The 25,558-nt window shown below is 38.3% G+C and overlaps 2 protein-coding genes across 2 annotated transcripts in view; both read right to left on the reverse strand.

Moving 5' to 3' along the window:
• Positions 1-1,186: 1,186 nt before the first annotated feature.
• Positions 1,187-8,704, reverse strand: LOC106176162 (cytochrome P450 2J5). Its single transcript, XM_087016805.1, has 8 exons — positions 8,108-8,704; positions 7,563-7,800; positions 5,592-5,718; positions 4,492-4,651; positions 3,649-3,785; positions 3,342-3,438; positions 2,758-2,967; positions 1,187-2,587 (listed from the first exon to the last, which is right to left on the reverse strand). The coding sequence occupies exons 1-8, from the start codon at positions 8,463-8,465 to the stop codon at positions 2,403-2,405; spliced, it is 1,512 nt and encodes a 503-aa protein (XP_086872931.1). The 5' UTR covers positions 8,466-8,704; the 3' UTR covers positions 1,187-2,402.
• Positions 8,705-12,524: 3,820 nt separating this feature from the next.
• LOC106176155 (fibrocystin-L-like) overlaps positions 12,525-25,558 on the reverse strand; it is a 62,513-nt gene continuing 49,479 nt past the window's right edge. The window contains exons 61-73 of the mRNA XM_087016804.1: positions 23,290-23,493; positions 22,760-22,955; positions 22,033-22,187; positions 21,301-21,469; positions 20,741-20,982; positions 20,186-20,437; positions 19,046-19,899; positions 18,525-18,739; positions 17,955-18,114; positions 16,582-16,990; positions 15,825-16,009; positions 15,434-15,551; positions 12,525-14,559 (exon numbers count right to left, since the gene is read on the reverse strand). Coding sequence (XP_086872930.1) covers positions 14,189-14,559; positions 15,434-15,551; positions 15,825-16,009; positions 16,582-16,990; positions 17,955-18,114; positions 18,525-18,739; positions 19,046-19,899; positions 20,186-20,437; positions 20,741-20,982; positions 21,301-21,469; positions 22,033-22,187; positions 22,760-22,955; positions 23,290-23,493 — 3,530 coding nt within the window. The 3' untranslated portion in view covers positions 12,525-14,188. The remainder of the gene's footprint in view (positions 14,560-15,433; positions 15,552-15,824; positions 16,010-16,581; positions 16,991-17,954; positions 18,115-18,524; positions 18,740-19,045; positions 19,900-20,185; positions 20,438-20,740; positions 20,983-21,300; positions 21,470-22,032; positions 22,188-22,759; positions 22,956-23,289; positions 23,494-25,558) is intronic.

Here is a 25,558-nt window from a genome sequence, read left to right on the forward strand (position 1 = left end):
TCATGATGGAGATACAGGGATAAAACGACTACTCCAAATAGGTTAATAATACATCCAGTTTACACAGGTAGATACAGGTTAATTAAGGGGTGGGGGTCAATCAGAAATGTGGATTCAACAGGAAATTTCAAATATTTTTTGTTCCTCCATCGCTCTTTTTTCTGCGGCTTAGAGGACATTCCCATAGATTTAGATCGATCCATCTAGATCGACCTAACTCCCTGGGGGTTCACGCTAAATTGCTGTCAGGCGAGCGCGCACGGTAGTTAATTACCCCCTTACAGCTTTTGGAAGGCGGGACAGACATTTAAGCCGGCTAAACTTACAGTAATCTAGTGAGACTCCCGACAGGGATAGATCGACCTAAATTATGTGGGAATGGGATCTTAGATGCCTGGCACGCCTACTGAAGCTGTTAAATGATAGTTAATTATCCCCTTACGTCTTCAGTAGTCGTACAAGACATCAGAGCCCCTTAAGCTAAATGCAAATAAGCGAGAAACCCCCTCGGAGATGAGTCGATCCCGCTAGATCGATCTAGGTATAGGAACGGGGTCTTGGACTGAGATACGGTAAATTTCTACGTACTATGTACATGCAGATACCTGCACAATCCAGGCAGAGGTAAAAAGAAGGTAAAAAAAGGCAACCGACAGATAATCATAATATTCTTCTTTTGTTCCTATTACAACAACTCACCATTCTGTGCATCCCCGTATAAGCAGCATTATATTACGCTGCAGTTTTGGTTTAATCTAACTACTCATCTTTTAACCACCCTGTATTACCTTTGTTGGTAGTAATTAGTTCTAGTAGTAGCAATAGTCATACTTCTTTTTGGTCAATCGTGCAAAATATGTAATTTACCTTCCCTCGTGGCGCTATTCAAAAATGTCAGACCCATGAAGAAAACAATAGTAATAACAAAATCCATTTTAATCTTATTTCATTAGGCTGATTTACGATTCTCTAACTAGTTGTTTTGAGTTTTCAATTTTCATTGTCTTTATACTCCCACGATATCACTGAGCTCCAAACGGATCCAGTAACTGAAACATCTTTACACTACCACAATGCTCCTGGCAGATATGTTAATGAAAGCAGCTCAACCATGTTAATTCGAACGATGCCGCGCCTCTCTTTTACCCTGAATCTCAGGGTGTTTGAAAACCCAAATACGACTGTATTATTTCCTTATTCTTTTATTGATACTAGCACATTAGGTAGAATGAGTTCGATCTAACAATATAATAATACGTGGTAGGCTACATTAATGTGTCCACAATAACATATTCAAATGCACAATATAGTAGGCCTATATATCATGGATATACTTACATGTATTTATGTGATTATCTGAGATATTTCTTATATTTGTATGTGCACTTATTATCAGCCTTCCTTACGCTATACCTCTACATAAGCAGGTTGACTGTGAAGTTACTATTCCCGTACCCCACTCAAACACTGTGCAAAATTACTCTGCTTTTCAACATTTTGAAACAAACTATCAGCGCACCCTGTGTCCAAAGAGTACTACTACGGTCTGCAATGCGGCTGGTAAGTTCAAGTAGGAAAAATAAATAAAAGTAATATATATTTTGATGCCCTAATTGTAGACATCGCTTATGTGTACATGTAAAGACCCTGACAAGTAAAAAAATGAAAGATGTAGCGAACAGTTTAGTAGCTCATTTTAAGAAGGCAGTTCTACTTTGATAGCATATATATTATATTTATTATTCGCCTTACAATCGTCAACGTAAGTAATGAGCCAAAGTCGGATTTAAGAATTCAAACCACGTAGCGTTGGTTCAACTGAAGCATTGATAAACATCTGTCACAATTATTGTTAACGAAAACGAAAGAAAAAAAACGTTCATTTCCTCCAATACCACAAACACTCAATTATGACACTAGTTATAAATCTGTGGCCAAGGTTTCACTGAGAGGTAAGGATTATGTTAGGAATAGAGAGGTTTATATTATTTTCCTTAGTATAGCAGAGTATGTTTGCAGGTAAGATATTTATAGAGAAGCTACTACTGTAGTAAAGCGTGCGCTCTCTCTTTAACACGGTTACATTTTCTGTACAAATTCCTCCTCCATTCTGGATTTTTTAACTAAATCTCACGAATATGCCAGTGCATGTGTCCTAAAAATTATGCACGTTGCCAAAATAGGTACCTGTTCATCACATATGTACACATGTTCTTATATTCTTCAAAGTATACACTTGTAATTGCAAAGTAAGATAAAACTTTGATAAAATTATTTTCAAAAGGGACACCAAAATCTCTAGTTGAAGTTCAAAGCACGAACTGAAGAGACGTGATGTCATTTCATTTTTTCCCCAGTGTCTTCGTCCTATCAGTGTGGAGGCTGGATCCCAAGCTGCCCACTTACTCGCGTTTCTTGATATAAAGCTCGTAGTCGGGAGGGGTCGTGGTGATTCCCGCGCGTTCGGGGAAAGGTCGTGGCAGTTTGGCGCCAATGGGCGCGGAAAACTCGTACTGCTGGATCATCGAGGTCAGGAAGAGAAAAAATTCAATCCTGGCCAACTGCTCACCAAGGCAGGCACGGGGACCTACAATAAATTGTAGAAAAGTACAATATCGCATAATATATATCGCATTATATACATATATATATATATATATATATATATATATAAAGGAGGAACACGCATCGAGAGCCTTATATTCAAAACCAATGACTTATACACTTCGAGTCCATCGAACAAGAGGTCACACATACCTAGAGAGAAGGGAAGGAATGCTTTACTGGGCTTGTAGAACTCGCCTGCCTTGTTGATCCACCTCTCGGGGCGAAACTCCTCGGGTTGGGGCCACTCCTTGGGGTCCATGTGAACCGAGTAGATGTTTGCCGTACAGACAGTGCGTTTTGGTATGACGTACCCACACAACTCCACCTTATCTGTGGTCACATGGGGGACGGTTGTCGACGCTGGAAAAGAGGACGGAGAAGTTCTGGTCGTCACTGCGCAAATAAATGAGCTGAAGTATCGCACCCCCGCCCCGGCCTTATCCTGCTCCCACTCCAGGAGTACTTACAATTTGCAGTTTGTCCCCAGGAAAGGAAACCAAGGTCTATATTTAATATAATCATCGAAATAATCATGATTTAAATTTCATGATCCATATCATCCAGTCCGGTGTTAAAGATTTTTTGGTTTGAAGTTTGCGTTACGTTAAAAACAGTGTACAAGTTCTTGTGAAAGGTTAGGTAAAGTACATGTAGTCGGCTAAAATCCTGTAGTCGTTTTGTGAAACAGGCCCAGATGCTGTTCTTAAGATAAAAAGAATGAGCCATTTACCTACCAACATTAACAACCCTCATCATTTCAGAGATGAACGCCTGCACATAGGGCAGGTGCGGCTTGTCTTGGAGAGAAGGGCGGCGGCCATTGCCGATCACCTGAAACGATGGTTTGCCATTGTAAAACGGACAGGCTCTTCAATCTTGATTTAATAAAATTGTTGGCGTATTAGTGTACTGGCTATATCACTTAATTTTTTTTTTTAATATTCGAAACGGCCACCTTTTTGTTTTGTTCTTTCATAAATACATTCTGATGTGTATGTGTTTTCGTTTACACATAAAACAATGGGCCATGTTCTCTTTCACCTGCATTATTTCCTTGTGTAATTCCCTCTGGATTTCTGGGTAGCATACCAAAAAGAGGATGGCCCAAGTAGTGGAGAGAGAAGTAGTTTCTGTCCCCGCAGAAAACAGATCCACTATGGCTCGAACCATGCTCTCATCTGGAGAAATATAATAAAAGTACTATAATAAAGGTGTTATAACGACTCGCCAAAGAAGCAATTAAGCCATTCCCTGAGTGACAGGCACTATAAAGCTAGCTTGCTCACTATAACATTTCATGTGTTGGTTTTACAGTATGCCAGTGGTGACTGAGTTGATGTTGCTGATGTGGGTTATATATGAAATCAATAACGAAATCTAGAACCGGGGGGGGGGGCGTCTCGATACTCCGAAGGTTCATTGGTTCGAAGTTTCATTGGTCCGAAAAGTGGTAACATTTTCATCGATTTTTTAATCAAGGGTTCATTGGTCCGAAGGTTCTATAGTGAATATTCGGACCAATGAACCTTCGGACTATTGAACCTTCGGACTATTGCTACGGCACAATAGAAGAAATACTGGTAATTTCACGTTGGATACAAGAGGAGGCGTGTTTATCTGTTCAACTGATTACATTCATCGAGAGTCCCGACGGATTTGGATCGATCTACGTAGAACGATATTTTCATTGGGAATGAACCAAAGGCTGGGCCATGCATACTTACCTGCTGACCAAGGGGTGAATATTGTCACCCGATATTAATTTGAGTGGTATTTTTCTGACTTAATCTTTTTTTCTTTCTGACACATTAGTAAATTTAGTAATCATGAATGTCCAATGAAAAATGTTCGTCTCATTCATCCCCCCTCCCGCACATTACTTACTAGAAAATGCTTTAGTTTGCCTCTTTTCGTTATCAGATACTTGCAGGTACAGATCTACGATGTCCCGGATGTTGTCAGGGTCAAAGGTCTCCTTGTGCTTCTCCACCTGCTCTCTGACAAAATCTCTAATGTCGTTTTGGATGCGTATCATGTCTTCTCCCTGGTGAAAGAAATGACGCGTACATTAGTGGCCCTAGGAGTCTCCAAAGTAGTTAAAGGGATAATAACTCTTCGTTTCGGCCCAAAAATGAATTTTCCTGGAGTAAACATCAATTTTCCAATACTTACCAATGGTTAATGAATCCATTTTTACATTCAAAGTTAGTCCCTGGTTTATTTCTAAAAAGTTTGGTTTTTTAGTTAAAATCTCTTAAGAGATTTTAACAGAGTATAGCCACCAATGGAGGTCACGTGGTCTAAAGAGAAGCTCAGATATAAGAATAATAGCTATAATTGCCATTTTTGTAGTAAAACAGAATATATTATATTTCTATGAGTTATTCACAATGTTTTTATTGTGAAATTTAGATCTCATACGAAGAGTTATTATCTCTTTAAGCTTTGGAGGTCCCAAAATTATACCATTTTTGAAGAACTCAGTACCCCAGACAAATACCGGTAGATGTAATGTATGGGCGCGTTCCCAATGAACTAACGTTGTGAGTAGATCGATCCAACTTCACGTTGACTCTCGTTGAATGCAACAGGTCAAGAAGTTATAAAGAGATTTATAACTTCTTGTACAGGTTAAGTAAATGAGGGAATTAACTGTCGTGTGCGTTTGGTCGCACACAAAACGAAGATTAAAAGCCACACGACAGTTAATCGCTCGCATTCGCATATTAGCATCGATATACGTAGAAAGATAGTTTCATTGGGAACGCGCCCTAATTCACCAAGTCTGTTTAATGCACGTATTAAAAATAAGCCCCATCCTTAAATGGACCAAAAAAGATACTGGGTCCATGTACAAGTTTATTTCTAAAGGCACACCATGTCATCAAGTATTTTACTATGGCACAACCTCTTTTAAAATTTATATACGTACACGTATCGTGCGGAACATGTGTTCATTACAAAGACTTAAAAGTTTAGGCTACCTGTGATGATGGCAGTATGAATCTCAAAATTGGAAAAGCGTTTTCTGGAAGCGCGAGAGCATTGGTCCGAAAGAACCTCGCCAGTGAGTCCAACAGTTTTACAAACTGCTTATCTGTGTACTGGAATCTGGAAAACAACGCATGAACTCATGACTGGAATATGCTACGGAATTCAGCCTAGTAACAAGTTCTAGTACGTGTAGGATGCTGTTGAAGTATTCAACCAAGAAACCAAGAACCCAGGCGTACAGGAGCATTAGGGTTCATCATTTCGTGCTCACATGTAAAGACAACTAACAGACAAAGGACTACGCGTATCCTCCCCCCCCCCCCAACCACTACCTGTCCCCTTGAAATCATCCGTGTCCTCTACAGCTCGTATGTGCCCCTTTTAGATCCATTATGCCCCTCAGTGCTCCCCTATGCCCCATATAACTTCCCTATTACCCATATGCTCCCCTATGTCCCATATAACTTCCCTATTACCCATATGCTCCCCTATGTCCCATATAACTTCCCTATTCCCCATATGCTCCCCTATGTCCCATATAACTTCCCTATTCCCCATATGCTCCCCTGTGCCCCATATAACTTCCCTATTACCCATATGCTCCCGTATGTCCCATATAACTTCCCTATTACCCATATGCTCCCGTATGTCCCATATAACTTCCCTATTACCCATATGCTCCCGTATGTCCCATATAACTTCCCTATTACCCATATGCTCCCCTATGTCCCATAACTTCCCTATTAGCCTTATGCTCCCCTATGCCCCATATAACTCCCCTATTCCTCTATTGCTAGCTAGTTCCTCTAGCTGTCCCCAATGGCTATACCCTGCCCCTTATACCAGTAGCTCCCATCTACACCTTAACCCCCCCCCCCCCACATAGTTCCCTTAAGATGTAGTCCTTACGTACCCCGTCCATATAGTCCCTTGCCCCCTTTAGCTCCCTTTCTCCCTAACCCCCCTCCCCCCTCAAAGCTCCACTTTACCGCTTGGAAAATGTAAACATTAAGTATTTGCTTGTAGTATTAGGTTGTGTTGGAATGCAACACACGCACACACAAACACATACATACATTAGATATATCTACTTTTCCAGTATATTCCACATATCCGAAACACAACATATTATGAGTGACTTTAGATTTTTTTAAAAGAATTATGAATCATAAAACACTTAGGACTAGTCCATATCCTCTTCTATGCATACAAAGTTGCCCTTTTGTAAACACTGGTCTACCCAGTGTGTTTATATTTAGTTATTACTTTATTAACTTGGGGGCAGAGGTAAAATATCGTATGCACCGCATCGCTTGATCAGTTCGCTCTAACATTTTTCGACAACCGATAGGGTGCAAAAGCTTGTTCGATCCGCTTTCACGAGCCAAATGCACTTAATAAGTTGGTTTTAAGAGTACATGGTTTTTGAAGAGGCCAAACGCGTTTTAACCTACAAACATGAAGCATAACCTTCCAAACCTTTAAAAGAACCGCCACCAAACGAATAACCTTTTTATCATCTATACACAAGTGACATAGAAACCTGACGAAAAATGTCTTAAATTAAAATTTTAATACTGTTATAGTCTAAAGTTTTGCCACACCTATAGTAAAAAGTACGATTGAGTATCGTATGTGAAATCGAACTTTGAGTGTATGACCTCACAATGTTTCAGCGTATAAAAATGAACATATAAAACAGCCTATGAAGTTGTTTTTAAACATGTTCAAAACAATTAATCTCACTTCGAGTGTACGAACGTACACCAACGTACCTGTATGCCTGCATACTCGAGACGTATACGGGACAAGTCTAACGAACCCCTTGCGTTTGTCTGGGTATGGACAATTTTTCTCAAGCGTTAGTACTACATTTGTAGAAACGCTAGGTGTAACAGGGCCTCAGGTGTGACAGTAAGCCTACCTCTAGCTGGGGCCTCGGATGTCAACGCATGACCTACCTGTCTCCGAACGTAATAGAGCAGATAATGTTGGACACTGCGGACATTAACGTTCTTTTCAAATTAACACTCTGAATGGGTTGTGCTTTCGGCAGGGAGTCAAGTACTTCAAAGATGGCCTGGCACTCGTCCAGTATGCGTTCTTCCAGTGTTTTCTTTCCCACTCCGAAATCGCGAAGGGCTACGGCTATCATTTTACGCAGGTCGTACCAAGAGGGGCCTTCGTTCAAAATTAATCCTTAAAAAGAAGTTATATGTGACGATATATATATGTACATTGTAGTTATATGCGGTAAAAGTCATACAGGGCCGCAGCCAGGGGTTGAAGAACTTGTGGTTATAATATAGAACTGGTTGTATTTTCTTTTATATTTATAGGGGTTTGACTTAAATATAAAACCTTGAATATTTGTAATGTGCTAATTCCATCTTTGATTACCTAATAAGATCAATATTGAAATACAGTAGACCTAGAACGACACTCATGTTCAATGGTAAATAAAAAAAGTCTCCCAAGGGACTTCTTCTTAACCATACCAACTAACCTTTCTTTCCTATCGCCTTCTTCACGAAATAAATTACATCGTGAGGTCTGCCAATGAATAGCTCGGCCTTCTCGGAGAACGCCTCGTGAATGGCATCATAGCCGTTTATAATCACCATGTTCAATATCCCCAGCCGGAGTGAGAATACTGGCCCGTACTTCTGGGATATCCTCATGAATTCTTTGGCCTGCATTTTGGCCCCGGCCACAATGGGGAGGTTCCCTATTAGGGGCCATCTCCACGGCCCTGGTGGATATCTGTGGGGCTTTCTCTGAGCAACCAGGAATAGAAAAATGATCAGAAATACTAACACTGTGGGCACGTCCAGATAGCTCAGCAACAGTTGTGTGATGCTCATTTTAGGGTGCGTTCCCTGTATCCTACTGGGTAGGGTTCGGTGGGAGCCTAGTCGTAACTTCAGCTACAACTTTAGGGCTTTTCACCCTTAGTCCCTGATCACAATCTGAATTTTCGTGCCTATGAGCTTGGTAGCGGACCTCTCCTTCTTTGTGATGAATAGAGTGACCCTACACTGCGTCAAGGTTTTACAGTTAGATAACGGTGCGTCCCAAATATTGACCTTATTATTATATAGCGTATTCTGTGTGTGTGTGTTGACTCTTACAGTGTACCTAGGATCTAAAATAAGATTCTGATCCCAGAGTGTACGTTGCAAAACATATTGTTTACATGACCTCAGTCTGACGGGTTCAAAATGGAGTACTAACGGGGAAGAATTTGCTAGAATTTGTGCATGTGCAATGACTTGTGAAAGTTGAGACGTAGTTTTCAGTTTACTCAAAGGTAAATAAACTGACATGCCGCACATGTACGTGTCACTTATTCCAGACAGTCCTGTAATAAGGTCGCGCGACAAGGTTATTTTCAGTTGCACCCTGGATTACGCACGCTTGCTCCGCAAGGTGTCGCCTGTGGCGGGGGGGCAACACAGCCCATATGGTTACTGTGGCGAAGGTGACAGGTACTGCCAAAAAACATTTTTTCATAATTGTCATTTTTCCTCATTCTATTCACGAATTTGATATTTACGGCAATGGAAAATGTGGCACCGGCAAAAGTGAATCTACAATGTAGGTGCGTTGACAGGCCACACAGGTGTCCCCAATTAACCGCCGCCAGAGAAGAGACCCCAAGCATTAAACAACACAACCTGTAGGTATTGGAAATTTGGTTAAAGCTAAGCAACTGAGGCTTTATTAGATTTGGGCAGAAATCGAGGGGAATGTCCAGTGACATGCCAAACCCCTAAGTTCAAGTCTTGGCCCTGACACCAGTAACGCACCCCTTAATCAAGAATCTGAACAAATCAATGTTGGGCAGGTATGCTCTATTTTCTACAGGCGTTTTGTGATTTTATCAACTTGATTGTCAAGTGCCAGACCTTTTGCTCCCAGGTACAAGTAGCAAACTTTATCAGATAACAATCTGACACTAACCATTCTGCACTAACAGCGCTGTAAACCCAGTTATCAATGGTGTCATCTTTACCTGTATCTTTACCGGTATTATGCCAGTGGTACGTTTGATACATTTGAGTAAGGAAATATGCTTAAATTCATTTATAATACATAACAGGTTGATACGTTAGCATCAACCTGTTAATAAAAACTTGGAAACTTTCAATGTTATTACACAATAACAGTATAATGATGGGAGATGTTATGATTAAATGCTTAGGAGAATAATAAAAACAGATTAGGTGAAATATAACATGAATTGATTTTATTTGGGTTATTTATTTCAAACCAATTAATTATCAAACATGAAGCTTATTTTTAGAAACATTTGCAGATATATGAAATATAACCCTGCTGGTACACAGATCTACAGTTCTAAAATGCAAATACCAAGTACATGTTCCTTTCACACACCACTGATTAGATGTGAATAATCATATGTATATAGCAGTAAAAATATCACAAGAAATGTATAAGCAAGATATTTCTACAAGTAACCTCATTAATCAGTCAGGCAACCTCATAATGCACCCAATAAATGTAGAAATTTGAGCCAGAGAAATTCTACATACAGGCATGACAGATTTACCATATCAGGGGCGGATTTAGGCCGTCTTCTGGGTCTTCTGTAAGACGGTCAGACTTTTAAGTTTACATTGACAGGTATCTATTTTTTTCTGTTGGAAGACGGTCAAAATGGAGGATGGTAATAAAGATAATTTGGAAGACTGTCAGAAAATATTTCTGGATCCGCCCCTGCATATATTGCCACCAACCCTAAACTGAATGGGCATAGAAAGAACAAAGTGACTCTCCCTCCCATTAAAAATGAAAAATAAAAATAAATAAAAAAAACAGATACTGTCATTCTTAATACTGAAAAACAATGGCACCTTGCAGCCTTTACTGCTTCACTATTTGCAAACAATGTTCTAGTCACTGTAACTGTGTACTAATGATGAAGCATAGATGCAAGAATAACTCCTTTGAAGTATATTGTGAAGGTCTCTTTTGTCATAAATCTGCCACGTATAACCTGAATGTACATATTGCAATTCACACCGCAGCAGCTTGTCTCAGTAAGGACTCAACCAGTTGAAAACTTGAGGCACAGCTTCAGGGACAAGATCACACCATCTATCCTTGCTGTGATGATGAATCTACTAGTACATTATCTATGTCTTGTCCTCCTGGTTTCTCTAATACCATTTCCCCTGATCTATGCTCACATCAATCTCTACAGCTTTACCAACTGCTACACAGTTTTTACATCTGAAAGTATAAAGCAAAAATTGTAATAAAGCACTATCAATTTACTTGTTAGATATTGATTTGAGGGCAAGAGAAAAAGGCAGAAACCTCATATCATAATCAAGATAATTGAAAATCAAATAATGCATAATCAAATAGCTTTAATTGTATATACTACTGATGATTTAATCTTTTAAACTTCAGCATAAATTTCTCTTGTTAAAGCATAGCCACTTTATCAAAATGTGCTTGAACAAATAATAATAATAATAATAATGATAATAATAATAAACAACCTGCACACAAGATGGAACATGGAGGTCAACTGCCACAAAATAAGGTGATTTGTACTTGGTAGCCTGAGAAATAGTATCAGGTATTAATTTAAGCAGTAAATTGAGTAATAATACCGCAGAGTTAACAATGACACGAGCATACGGTGTTATGTAACAAAATTCATGCATTACTTGCTGTGGCAGTGTCCTCCTCAACCTATCGTGCACCGCAGGTTTTGATTTTCAATGTCATCAAAAAATTTTATTGTTGTTAGTTTGATCTATGTATCTGCTATTCAAATAATATCGTTTGGAAAATAACTAACTGATTTAATTTTGCTTTTGCAACATGAAATTATCATTAACTTTGCCGGTTCACATGTATACAGTACCTTGCTATCAGTGCTGCTCTTTTCTCCCCAACTCGCCACTGACAGGCTAACCACATCGTTTCAAAACAACGTTGGTATTCTCCTTTACTTTTGGTGTTGGCAGTTTCATCCCGGGGACATCGTTTTCGGTTAAAAACAACGTATCGTTTTCACCCATCTATGCATTGCTCCTGTACAAAATGGCCGCTTGTTGCCCCCCCAAGGGAAAAATCGTAGCACGTGGGTAGTTACGCAAGACCTGTGACGTATAACGCGCGCATCGTTATTGTTCAAGGCTTATTATGCATATTAGGGCTTAACGATATACACCGTAGTGTACGCGTTTGTAATTATCCCGAAAAACATCCTGAAAAGCTACAGGTACTTCATGTGGCCTTTCCTAATTAAGAACTTTAATAATTACAGAATCCCTAAACTAAAAGTACCTGGTGTCGATAAAGTTCCTTTTGAAATTTACCGGAAGACCCCGCATCCCACAGCAATGGCACGTGACTGATTATAGAGGAAAATTGCTTTCCGCAAAAATAAAAAAAAAACATTCTTACTGTTGTATGCCGTAAAGGTCACCTGTCATATGTCAAAAAATAATTCAGAGAGGTTCACGTACATGTATTGTAGTACCGTACGGTACTACCTATGAACGACAGGCTCTGTTTGAGGCTGGACAACCGACAATCGGACACTGGTGAATGTACATGTATATCAAGTAGGGAAAGCCCGATATATAGCTTCTTTTAATACTACTGTTTGGCATATTGATTATATGCGAATAGGTTAAAAAAAACTAAAATATGTTGTAGGGTTCATATGAAAAGTGCTTTCAAGCAAAATCTTCTTTCTAAAAAAATATTATTCATGAAATTCTGTACCAGAATAACTTAATTACTCACAATTTCTATACTATACAAATGGAATTTAGTTTTCTACAGTTGCCCCAGTACTGCTGCATCAAACATCAAAGAATTAAAACCTGTACGACGTTTCGTTTTTCTGCGGGGAATAAAAAAGGAATTAAAACGTGTTTTGGGTTTTTTTAATCTTTATTTTACTATCAAGCAGGTGACGATAGACAAAAACGTTGAACTACATGTATACACAACACGCGTGTCAATTGACAGCAAAATACTCAAATCAAAATGTAAGAATTAACAACAAATAGAAAAAAATATAGAAAAAATAAATAGAAATAAATAGAAAAAAGAAACAAATAGAAAAAATATAGTAATGTGGTGCAAATTTCATTGTTAGTGCCGGTGTCTCTTACTTCAACTTCTAAAAGCTTCGCAATGTATTTAAAGGTGTACATTTCTGCAGAAAATAGTTGTAAATAATTCAACGGGAATTGACAATGTGGCTGAAGCTGGTCCTGTTTGTTCTCTAAAGTCAGGTTACGTTAAATCAGCCACCGTCGAAAAACAGTAGCGAATTTGTCTTCCTCTCCCGTCTGCGGAGGAATTGAAAATACCAAAAACCGACATTGTGCAAAGTAAAGCAAAGTAACACTTCAATGATACATTAAAAATGGCAAATGGCACATTTCTCATGGAATGGACGTCTTAAGAAAAAATTAAGTTTGTAAAATACAAACGATCACAGACTATAAATAAAGACGGACAAAATCTTTTTGGCAAAATAGGTGTACGTGTTAAGTACAGACTAAGCCGTGCAAGAAAAACTTACTGTTGCAGTGGCAAAACACGCATCAAGGGGTACATAATAGCCGCATTCAACAATGTATAACTCAATCAAAAGTCAATAGCCATCTTGGTAGTAGTGAGCATATGTCAAATCATGGTGTAAAAATTAAATATAAACAAAACCCTCGTGTGATTATAAATTACTAATAAGTGGATAAAAGTACATGTTTTAATCAAAAACAAAAATTGTGCTATGGTATATTCACATTACAGAGATCTTAAAACGCAACAGAAGTGTATGAAAATATGTTTGGACGGTAGTCAAGAGAAAAAAATTGTTATGGCATATTTAATTGGCAAAAAACGGGGACGGATTCTTTCTAAGACACCTGTGCCATGGCATATTTGAGTTGGTGAAAACTTTGAGATACACAAAAATATCACAATACATTCAAAACTGCTTTCAAAAATCAATGAAACAGGAGAGCAAGCTGGCGGTTCTTCTACGTGCAAAAAATCATTTTAAATTCGATTAAAAGTGAGTGGACAAAAGTGGAGCAAGTAAAGAATGCTGCATTGTACCAAACAGAATCTATGGAAGGGCCATTTCCTGTTATTCTAGACACCAGACTAGAAGACTGTGGACGGAAAAACAGCAATACATACAGTACCAATATCACAGTGTAGCAAAAAGGATCGTTACTTTGTGAATCAAAAATCTTGGTTAAATATATCAAATCATATCATATCATATCACAGAAAAATCACGGATCAGTACTTAATTTACAAATGCCATCTCATAATTCAAAAGACTGATTTGAGACCAAATTGTGTAATAAATCAGTTCAGGAGATATTGTCCCTTCAAGATTTCATATGACAATTCTTAGCAAATTTCATCATCACCAGGATCAAATTAGAACATAACTCCCTATTACAAAACAGCGTTTCTATAGGACAACATGTCAATCAATTAATTGAAAAATACCGAATACAACAGTCTTTATCAAAGAAATCATAGTTCCAATGCTTCAAAAAGGGGATGGCAATCAATAAGTTTCATCTGGTTCATTGGGCATGGTAATGCTGGCAGGCGTGGACGACCTGGTGCTGTCAGAAGCATTGGGACCAGCGCTGCCACTGATGCTGCTGCCACGGCTCTGTCTTCCGCTGGAAGGTACCATAAGGTTGGCGGCGCTGGAATCCCTGCTGATGTTGGTGATGTCATCCTTGATCTCCAGTGACAGCGGAGTGTGGACGACGCGAGTGACCACAAGACTGTCCTTGCGTTCAATGTCGCCGTTGTACGGTTTCTTGTCTTTGCCTTTGTCCCATTGCGTAGCCATTGGAGGAACCCCAGTGATCAAAGTTTGGTTGTACTTCTGGAAGTCCGGATTTGAATGATGCACACGCATTTTTTCTGAAAAAAACAATACAGTTTAATTAGTCAAACCGAAAATACAACATTTAACCAAAGGTGATAAAAGAAAGCATACAGTCTAAGCAAATCTAAATTTAATGCCTTCGGCTTTGGCATTAGTGTCGAACATTTATAATTTTAATAATTTTAATTTTAATTTTAAAAACCACGAAGAAAACATATCCTTGCTTTTGAGTGGGTGGAGTTGGCTGGAGGGTAACGTTGAGGGGATGTACCAAAATTAAACTCGGCCAAGGTAGAGCACATATCATAAACAATAACCATCTAACCTGGTGTGTCCGGATATGGTAGTCCATTAGGAAAAAATAGTCTGCACTCCATTAATTTGTACAGGTCACAATCATCCCATATACATATGTACTAACCCCAGTACTCTGACTAACCCTAACCTGTACTAATCATATCGGTATATGGTACCCCAGACTTCGATTCCTAGGATTATTATTCTTGTTACCCCAGTGTACCACGAAAATCTGACCCCCCTGAAAGGTGACTTCCCGGTTCCCAGATTCCCCAGTAAAAATTTAATGATGAAATTTTGACTCCCCCAACAAAACTTCTTAAATTTAATTTTATTTGAGTATATGACTTTTATCTTGTAATATACATAATGGAGGATACATTGGCAATTTTTGTTAGGTTGCAGGTGAAATTTTTCATGAGAAAATATAAAAAATTTATGACTCCCCTATGAAAAAGCTATTTGTTTGATATTTGGGTAAGGGTTAGGTTTAGGGTTTGGGTTAGGGTTAGTGTTAGGAGTCAAGATTTCATGGAGGGGGAGTCAGATTTTCATTAAGAAATTCTGACTCCGGGAATCTGATTTTCTTCATGTTACACCCGCAAATTATACCTTTGTGGTACTTGAACTTCCATGTGAGCAGTCCGACCAGCAGAATGGCCAGAAGAACCGGAATGACCACAATGAGCACAATGGCCCAAACTGGAAGGGGTCTACCTGTAGCAGTTTCCTGGAACAAATGCACAGGTATAATATTTTTCAATGAATACTAGTATGGAATTCAAAAGTTCTACAACAGTTTTAGATTTTAGTCTGAAGTTTTAACTGAGAATACGATGATATTAAGTCTACTCAGGCTGGCATATAATTATTAAGCATCTTTAAAAATGCAATTATAGGTTTACCTATTAATAGTTTTAATCTATTAATCATCATTATTTCAAAGCATACAAATCGTAGGGGTCTACATACATGTACTGGTATATACTAGTATTTCACTTACCACTGAAGGTGGACCATCCAATCCATAGTATCTGACAGAGTCCACGTACATCACATCAGAACTGGTCATACTCTCACTGCCCAAGGTCAAGGTCAGTCCATTCTTCAGACTGTCCCACAGGCTGACCAGGGTGGAGTCGACATCAGCTGCCCCACCGGTCATCACAAAACTGGTGATAATGCTTCCTGTTGAGGAGTAAGGTGTAAAGGGTCACAACTGTGGAATTCAACTCAAAGTATCATGATGGATTGGTAGTAAATGATTGAGTTTAATTTACATTGTATGTAAAAAATTTTTAAGGCTTGAAGTTGCTGTTGTTATTGAAACATCTTGTGTTGTGCTTTCAGTGAAGACTGTCTTTTGTGAGGACGGCTGTGTAGACAGGCAGCCCATATACTCTGTACTGGTTTACCCTTTACTCACATCAGGTAAGTAACCAATAATCTGGGAAGTACAATGTACTTAAGTAATAAAAATTAAGTAAGTAAGGAATAAGATTTGCAATAAAAATTAAGTTTTTAAGAAATTAGAGTGGCATCTCTTCTGGTACAACATTTGGTTCTAGTACAATTGTAAAAATTACACTTTTCTAACCATAGTACAATAGTTTGAGTTGCAGTTAAAATCTTTTCCATGTTCTGGCAGTTGGTAAGAATCTTCCTTTTTTATACACTGAATTCAAAAGACTACCTGATCTATTAGTATCAGTGACTGGACTGGTCAACCCCTTCCATGGCCAGTCAAGAACAATACTCACCACTGGTGATATTAAAGTCAGACAGGATGACCCTAGGGCAGTTGGTCATAATGTGATTCCACACCAGGCCCTGAACCTGTGTCTCCTTCCCGGCGGCCATGTTGTCGTAGTCACCATTCCAGGTAATGGACACACTCCTGTTCACATCCTCACTTGGCATGGAATAGTTGCTAGGATACACGATCACTGCTTGACTGACGGCTGTCAAATCAAAGTCAGCAGGAGCAGACCACACACGGAATGACACGAAGGCGTTGACTGGACATTGGCTGGTGGTAGTCAGAATGATATCGTCCATCTGGGTTTGGCCATTATCTGAGGCATTAAACTTGCTCTGTGTGGTTCCAGAAAGTGTGGCTGGGAATGTGGTCGGCATGTGGATGGAGGCTTGCGCCTGCCATGTATGACCCTGGAGAATAGTAGCGCAGTTTGATATAACCAATATGTAAACATGTCTATCAGAATATCAGTAGCTGGGATGGAGCTACCAATGTTTTTCGTTTAGCCAAATTACTACTCAAATTTAACTTAAACAAGTCAAATCAACACCAATTTAAGTCTACCAATTTAAGTCAGTTTTAGCATCAGGCTGAATTGGCAATTGTTAGCGCTACCCCAGAGTAGTAGGTCCTCTATGGTATCACAATTGTCTCCCCCGCCTGAAATGGTCTAAATCTGCAATTTCAGATCACAAATGATCTTGCCCTGGATGGATAAGGTTATTATTAGACTGACTTCCAAATTTAACTAAAAAGTTGTCAGCTGGCAATACCTCTCCTCACAACCAGGGAATGCATAAAGAGAGACAATTGCTAAACCAGTTAAAGGGATAATAACTCTTTGTTTTGGCCAAAAAATGAATTTTCCTGGAGTAAACAACAATTTTCCCATACTTACCGATGGTTACGTAATGAATCCATTTTTACATTCAAAGTTAGTCCCCATTTTTTTTTTTTTTTTTTTTTTAAGTTTGGTTTTTTATTAAAATCAATTAAGAGATTATAACAGCTAGAGTATGGCCATCAATGTAGGTCATGTGGTCTGAAGACAAGCTCAGATATCAGAATAATACTTGAGTAGCTATAACTGCTGTTTTTGTCATAAAACAGAATACCCTGTATATTATATTTCAATGTTTTTATTGTGAAATATAGACCTCATATGAAGAGTTATTATCCCTTTAACTAAGACCATGTAAGATCATTTGTGATCAGAAATTGTAGATTTAGATCGTTCAGGTGCACTTTACCAGAATATTAGCTACTAGAATGTTATCTACAAATAACTAACTTTTATCAATTTGATATTTTAATTACAATTAGGAAGTAAACGGAACCATCATGGCAGGTCATCCAATATTATATTTCAGTTACCTTCCAGGCAATGTCAGTGACCACCTCATCTGTGACATTATCTCTGATGTCCACTGTAAATGACCCTGGCTGACCGCTAGTGGTGTTAGAAGACTGAGCTGACACTGCTGCCTTCAGTGGACGCTCGGCCACGGAGAAGGTAGCAGAGGAGATGGTGTACCTGATGGAGAAAGAATATGACATATAGAACAAGTATGTTCCCATAGTAAAAATAATGGTAGTCCCTAGATTCAAAGAAGACTTTTTGTGAGTTACCAGTGTCTATGAGCCCCCATGTGGCTAAATAGTCTAAATCTGGATTTACAACCTCTATGACATATCTGAAAATATCAGAATCTACACAGACACTAAAGGGCATGGAGACTATTCTGTGCCAGCACTCTCTTGCTACCCACATTTTATCACACCATTATTTTGAAAGATCTTTGTGTGTTCAATACAGGCAAGTGGCACCAATCTCAGTCTCTATCTGTAGTGGTTCAATAAGTTCACATTTATGTATACTGACTTCCATGCTTGCCAAAGGAATGTACTGGCTTACCTGCTTGCCACAGGTGTGTAATGACTTACCTGCTTGCCTCAGGTGGGTATGTAATGACGAAGTCAATGACGTAATCACTTCCACTGTGAGATACACCAAGGTGTGTGAATGTGGTTGAGCCACCAGTGTAGGGAACAGTGACGTTGTTGATGGTGGTCCCTCTGGCGTCTCCCGTACCAGAACGCACCGTGGCTGTCACTTGCCATGGCAATGCCACCGTACCAAGTTGTTGAACTACATCACCCTGGAAAATGGTACATGTAGAATAAGTTTTAATGGACAGAAGTTCTCTGAAAATTTAAATTTCATGGAGAGAGCCTGATCCAACAGAGATATGCCTATAATGATGTCCACCTTCAACATCATAATTACCCAACTGCTAAAAGATCTTTCTACTTAATATTTCAATATTTTTCTTAATATTAGAATGGATCATATATAATTGTTCAATTATTCTTTTAAAGGTATAAGACACATAATTATTTTATCATCTCATCCATGTAAGTCTTTTTTTATTAAAAATTGATTTATCTATTTAAAAAATACTCACATTGCTGTCCAGCATCCTAATTACAGGCTGCGTCGTGAAGCCCGTCCCCTCATGCAAAGGCACGAGCTCTGTCACCATTTCAAGCCTGGATGGAATCTGTATCGGGGAGGTCAATTCCGTAGAATTCAGAACCTGTTGCCATACTGGATCATCAGAAGGTGGCAGAGGCTCTTTCACAGAGACGTTAAGAACGGTGAGGTTGATGGCATCTCCAAACGTCCCCAGCTGCACTGCGTTGTACAAGGTGGCTGTCAGGTTGGTGAGCTGGCTGTATGGCGTTACTTTCATCTCCGTAGTATTTGTGGTTCCGTTGGTCATGAAGTCTCCAATTTCGATATCGAAAATGACCTCACCGGTTGTAGAGCGTTTTCTGCGTTTCTTGCTTTCTGCAACAATGTTGGCTATGCGGACTTTGTCCTGTGGTATGTTCAGGAAAGATGCTATGTTGCTGACAATCTGGGCACCAAAGAAGTCCGGTACTGGCAGAGGCACTTGTGAAGCACCGACAGTCAGCATGATAAACTGAGATGTTTCAATATCAATGACAGCGTCCCCTTTAAGAAGAACATACAGCAATTTAGGACCTTCCTCAAAAAAGTTATCCCCACTTTCTCCATCGGCAATGCTTGGGTAAAACTCTCCGGTATAGGTAGGATTCAGTGTGGTCTCACGATCCTTGGAGTCATACCGTGCATTGGTTGGTCGTTTGTAAACCCCGTTGGAATTTACGAGCAGCCGTTCTGGCTTCTGGTAGTGAATAGCCAAACGCACCACATCCGTAGGTTTGCTGTTCATGATCCGTAGGCGAAGTGACTGGGGGGAAGTACTGGTGAAATGGACTTCATAGTGTAAGCCTGGAATTGTGTTTAAAAAATTTAATAAAATATGAAAAGTAAAAAAATAACTTAATATTACTTTAGCAGGTATTGGGCGAGGAGTTTGATGAAAAATATTACGTAAGTTCAGAAATCTAAACTTAGCGAAATTCTTATTGTATACATGTACAGACTGAGTTTATTATTCAAAATACAACAGAGCTATAGCTAGCAATCATCATAAAACTAAGTGGCAGACAATTCTATACATACGAAGGTCTACAACACATTTTATGGTACCACAATACAGTCCATGAGCTCTTACCCATGGCCACAATAGCATGGAAAGTAGACAAACGCTTCTGACACGTGTACCCAGCACACCAGCCGTGGTCCTGTGGCCCATTGTACAGGTCAAGGTAGCCCCCGCCAAGTAACGCCACGGGGGACAGTCTTCTGGTCTCAAAGTCAGCGTCCATGCTCTCCATAATTAAGAACTGGTAGTCGATGTCATGACACGTGAATGCTCGCATCACAGAATTGTACGTGCAGTTGCCCGTCTCCACTCCCGATATTCCTGATAGCAGAATATATACGTTCTTAATTCAGATTCAATATGTGACATTTGTTCATGTGTTTTATTCTTTCTGTAAGCTAGTTTATTTTTAATAGATACTTCATGTGTATACATATATCATGCAAATTAAACCAAACAGCCATAAGCAAGAGTGTTACACCTTATTGGCATGGAGAATTTAATCAATTTACTTGACCAGGAGTTTTAAGATAAATTCATTGTAAATCCGTTATCGAGTTTTGGCACTATAGTAATATATATATTTATATATATACAAAGACATAAATAAGCAAAGATATGTACCCTTGTGTGGAGCTATCTGATTAACTGGGATTCGTGAGCCGTCCAGCGCCGTCAAAAGTGTCTTGGGGATACGATAATCACCAAGGCCGACTACAGGGTTGCCGTCCCATTCCCAGGATGAATTTGGAACAATGGCGCCAAAAGACCCAGTGCCGCCTACGAAGCCATTATCAGTGTCTTTCAATAGGAGATTCTTTTGAGCATCGCAGATCAGGTCAACGCAGTCAGCTGGGTTCACCGCCCTAGAAAACATTTTGGGAGATGTTATGACTTCTGGTACTTGAAAATAGGCACCAGAATAATGAGGTGAAAGATGATGGAGTTCTAAATGAAACTAAAAAGAAATAGATCAATTTGCTGAAAAAATGTTATATTCCGATATGGGCGTAATGCATATTTGTACTAAAAAATTGTTATTCCCATATGGGCATGCATATTATTTACATTGTATTGTAAAGTTAAAACATGACTGTAAAAGACTCTGTGTGTGTGTGTGTGTGTGTTTATTTGTTTGAGAGAAAGAGAGAGAGAGAGAGAGAAAGGGGGAAGGAAAGTCTTACTCTAGATTTGGTTCTCCATAGTAAACATGGTGGCCTACATCCACTGACACTGTTGTTGTTTGTGACATAATCAAAGGATGCAGGAGGTCCTCATTGTTGAATGTGTCAGTGATGGCAAAGCTGGGCTTATTTGAACCACACTTGGTACCAAAGTGAGCAAAGGTGTTCCCTAAAATTTATATCATATATCAGTCTATTGTCATATATATGTGGTGCATGCGTAAAGTTATCAACCTTTCAAATCTCATCTCTGGTTTGGGGAATTGAATTTTATTCTAATTCAATTTTTTTTTACTTATTTACTTATCTTTAATTGAAAGATTATGTTTTTGCATTTGCAGCACACATCAGATGCACTTAATGCTGATTCTGGTGTCAAATGCATATCACAATGAAATATTTATGAAGCTCATTTATCTCACACTTTCTAATATTAACATTAAAACAGAGCAATTTATGGGATTGTTATTAAAATAACATCATTAAGTGCACTTTGCAACACAGATACAGATGTTTAAAAATGAGAGGAAAAGAAAGATAGAAAGAGAAAAATGTCAAACCTTTCTCTTTGGATACAGGTATTTATAAATGGAAGAGAGAGAGCCAGCGATAGATGGGGAATTCAAAGTACCTAACTTCCTAATTATTGCTTCAGATATAGATATTTAAAAATGGAAGAGAGAGAGTTAACTTAGAGAGAGAAAGAGAGAGAAAGAATTCAAAGTATCGTACCTGTAGCTTCAGTGTGACCACACACAGCTGGATAGGCCATGCTGTTAGTCCACTTTTTTCTTGGGGCTTCGTTATCTCCTTCATGGAAGTTACCAAACATCATTCCAGCGACCTTACCAAAAGAGGAGCTCCAGTCTTTGCTCTGACCTATGGATCTACACAACAAAAATAATGAGAAGATACGGCACCAACTTTATATGTATGATAACCAATCCAAATACATGTCATGTACAGGAGAAGATTTATAATATTTTTGGGAAAGAAAGACCATGTTCCTTTTTATAGGCAAATTATATATGCAAAGGTCCTATTCATCCAAGAAAGTCCAATTAAAGAGAGAGTTTGTTCAGGTAGACACACTTTATATAAATAACTTAAGGTAACATTAATTTTTGAAAACTTCAAACAAAAGTTTTAGATTAAAATTTAAAAGTTCTATAATTATAGTATGGTATATATTATAACAGTTTAGTTGAAACTGCAGTTGTGCTTAATATTTTTTTAAAAGTGTAAGGTAATTAGTAAGAAATTTCAAACACCTCAAATATTTTCAATCTTGTTTTTTCATGATTTACAGTCAAGCTAATTACTCGAATATGGACTTTCTAAAACTGTTCTATCAACAATTTAAGAACCAGTTTAACCCACAAATAAAATTGTTTTAGTGAAAATTCACCATTTGAGTTGGTTCCAAAATTAATGAGTAATTACCGTATGCTTTATTTACCTTGCCTGATTACTGATCTTGTAACTGGAGACAGTTGTGTCAGGCCTTCTGCTGTCAGAGCAGTCAAAGTCAGGACTGTTGCCCACAAACAGAGAGCCGTTCACCAAAATCTTGCGATTTTCACAAATGTGATCCACTGCGCTGGGTCCCACCACTATGCTCATCAAACCCAGGGTGTTGTCAATTGACCGGTAGCCTGTTTAATATAATATAATATAATATAATATAATATAATATAATATAATATAATATAATATAATATAATATAATATAATATGGGCTTTTTTGGTCTTAGGCCTGATCCGCAAAATTATCAGTTCCCAAAATTATCAGAAAAAATGCTACAGTCAGCTCAAGTTGCATTTATTAAGAAATGTGTTTGTCCATCTATGTATGCGTATGTGTGTCCATGCTTTATCTTTCACTTAAATATAATAATTATGAAAATTTAATAAGCAGAGAATATTCATTCAAAAGTATATTTGGTATTTTATTTCATCAACTACAAAAATACATGTCACCAGACTTACTCGATAGCTCAATTTCACACGCAGACATGGTATAGACGCCAAAGTCCCAGGCATAGGCCACCATGAAGCCATTTATCCTGGCACAACGCGCTTTGCAATCGGCCACAAACATGGCGACCCCAGTGAGCATAGATCTCGCCACATTGCCAGACCAGGGCTCTATGTCGGTGTCAGTTGTAGCCGCCACGCTGCTACAGTGCTGACCTAATGAGAATAAAAAAACAAGGCAGCAAAGCTGTCAAATGTACAGACAAAAAACAGAAAATAAAGATGCAAATATGTGAAAAATTAAATTTTCACAAAAAACTGTTAAATTGCCAGAAAAATTTACCAAACAGACTGCATTGCCTATTGAAGCTGTATGTTAGACCCATGTTTCTTTCCTGTAAGTTTGAGAACAGTAAGTGACATGATTTCCCTTAAATGGTCATCATAGGAGCAGTGCCCAAAATAGGGGTTTCTTCAAATTTTGATGCAACATTACATAATGTTGAACAGCTTAATGACCATCAATTTTTAATTATAAAATATTTGTATCACAGATATTCAGAAAATGTGACTAGCAAAGGTCTTCAGGCCCATGGAACTTCAAAGTCACACCTTGAAAATGCCAAAATGTAAACAAGACAGCACTGTTCTGAAATGGGTTTCTTTCCATTTTTAACACTTTTTTAACATAAAACAAAATAAACATTTTACTGCCATTTTTATATGACCAACTAAGAAAATTGATGAGATGGGAAAACTTTCAATAGAACAGTGTTAAATGTCCAATTTCCTCCATTCTGAGATTCTGAACATAGTGGATGATTGAATCTGACAAACTGCAATGATATGAGTTTATTTCCATTTTTGACACTTTATTACACAATACATGATAACAAGTTTACCATGTTTTTCACATAATCAACTAACAATGTTGTAAAGATGCAGGAAATATCAAACAAACACTTTTAGGCATCTTATTAGTTAAATAATGAGACTGTTTACATGCCTAATAATTGAATCTGAAGACATGTGAAAAAACAGTATAACTTCTAAAATAATGGCCCGATTATGCTGATTTTCGAACTCAACCTGCGTTTTAGTAAGATTGACCACTCCTGTGAGTATAATTACAATTGGCCAATCCATTTTTCTTATATTGTGTTATCAGTGTTGCATTTATATTGAAAATAGTGAAAAAAACAGCATAAATTCCCTAAAAATGGCCCAATCATGCTGATTTTCGAACTTGACCTGCGTATTATAAATATTCATCAGTTCTGTAAGTTTCAAGTCAAAAGGTAAAATGGTTTTCTACTTATCGTGTTATCGGTGCTGCATATATGCTGAAAAAAGTGAAAAAACAGCATAAATTCCCTAAAAATGGCCCAATCATGCTGATTTTCGAACTTGACCTGCATATTATGAATATTCATCAGTTCTGTAAGTTTCAAGTCAAAAGGTAAAATGGTTTTCTACTTATCGTGTTATCGGTGCTGCATATATGCTGAAAAAAGTGAAAAAACAGCATAAATTCCCTAAAAGTGACCCGATCATGCTGATTTTCGAACTTGACCTGCGTATTATGAATATTCATCAGTTCTGTAAGTTTCAAGTCAAAAGGTAAAATGGTTTTCTACTTATCGTGTTATCAGTGCTGCATATATGCTGAAAAAAGTGAAAAAACAGCATAAATTCCCTAAAAGTGACCCGATCATGCTGATTTTCGAACTTGACCTGCGTATTATGAATATTCATCAGTTCTGCAAGTTTCAAGTCAAAAGGTAAAATGGTTTTCCACTTATCGTGTTATCGGTAAAAGTGCACGGCGACGACGGCGACGACGGCGACGGCAGACGCAGATGATGGCTATATGTACAGACACATCTGTGTCTGTACATAAAAAGGAGAAATAAATGTCACTGCATGGATCTGTAAATAGTTATGATGGAGAATATTAATGAAAGTAATTGGTATATGCATGTTTTTCTGGTATATGCATGTTTTTCTGTTTTTTGTTGATACAGCTGTGTGATCAAGTCTCCATATAGATGAAAATTACAGTTTATTTTTTATCATTTACTATGGACACAGCAGGCAAACGACATTGATTCTACGTTGATTCAACAGTGATCCACCAAAATTAACGTTGATACAATGGTGAATCAATGTTGTTTGTCTGCTGGGGATATGAGACAGAAAAACAATTTTCCATGTGAAACTCATTTGGCTGTCTAAAACATATAACATCCTGAACGAAAAAGTAGAAATGTCAAAAAATTAA

Source organism: Lingula anatina, chromosome 7 (genome assembly GCF_051362555.1).
Source record: "Lingula anatina isolate TDL-2025a chromosome 7, LinAna3.0, whole genome shotgun sequence".
Taxonomy (NCBI): domain Eukaryota; kingdom Metazoa; phylum Brachiopoda; class Lingulata; order Lingulida; family Lingulidae; genus Lingula; species Lingula anatina.

Bases quoted from the DNA above. Each gene is read 5' to 3' on its own strand.
- LOC106176162 (XM_087016805.1), bottom strand. From the start codon at position 8,465: ATGAGCATCACACAACTGTTGCTGAGCTATCTGGACGTGCCCACAGTG. The intron at 3,786-4,491 runs GTAAGTAATGTG...ATATTTCTCCAG, and splicing joins GCAAACTAAAGCATTTTCTA to ATGAGAGCATGGTTCGAGCC. The intron at 2,588-2,757 runs GTATGTGTGACC...AATTTATTGTAG, and splicing joins ATTCCTTCCCTTCTCTCTAG to GTCCCCGTGCCTGCCTTGGT.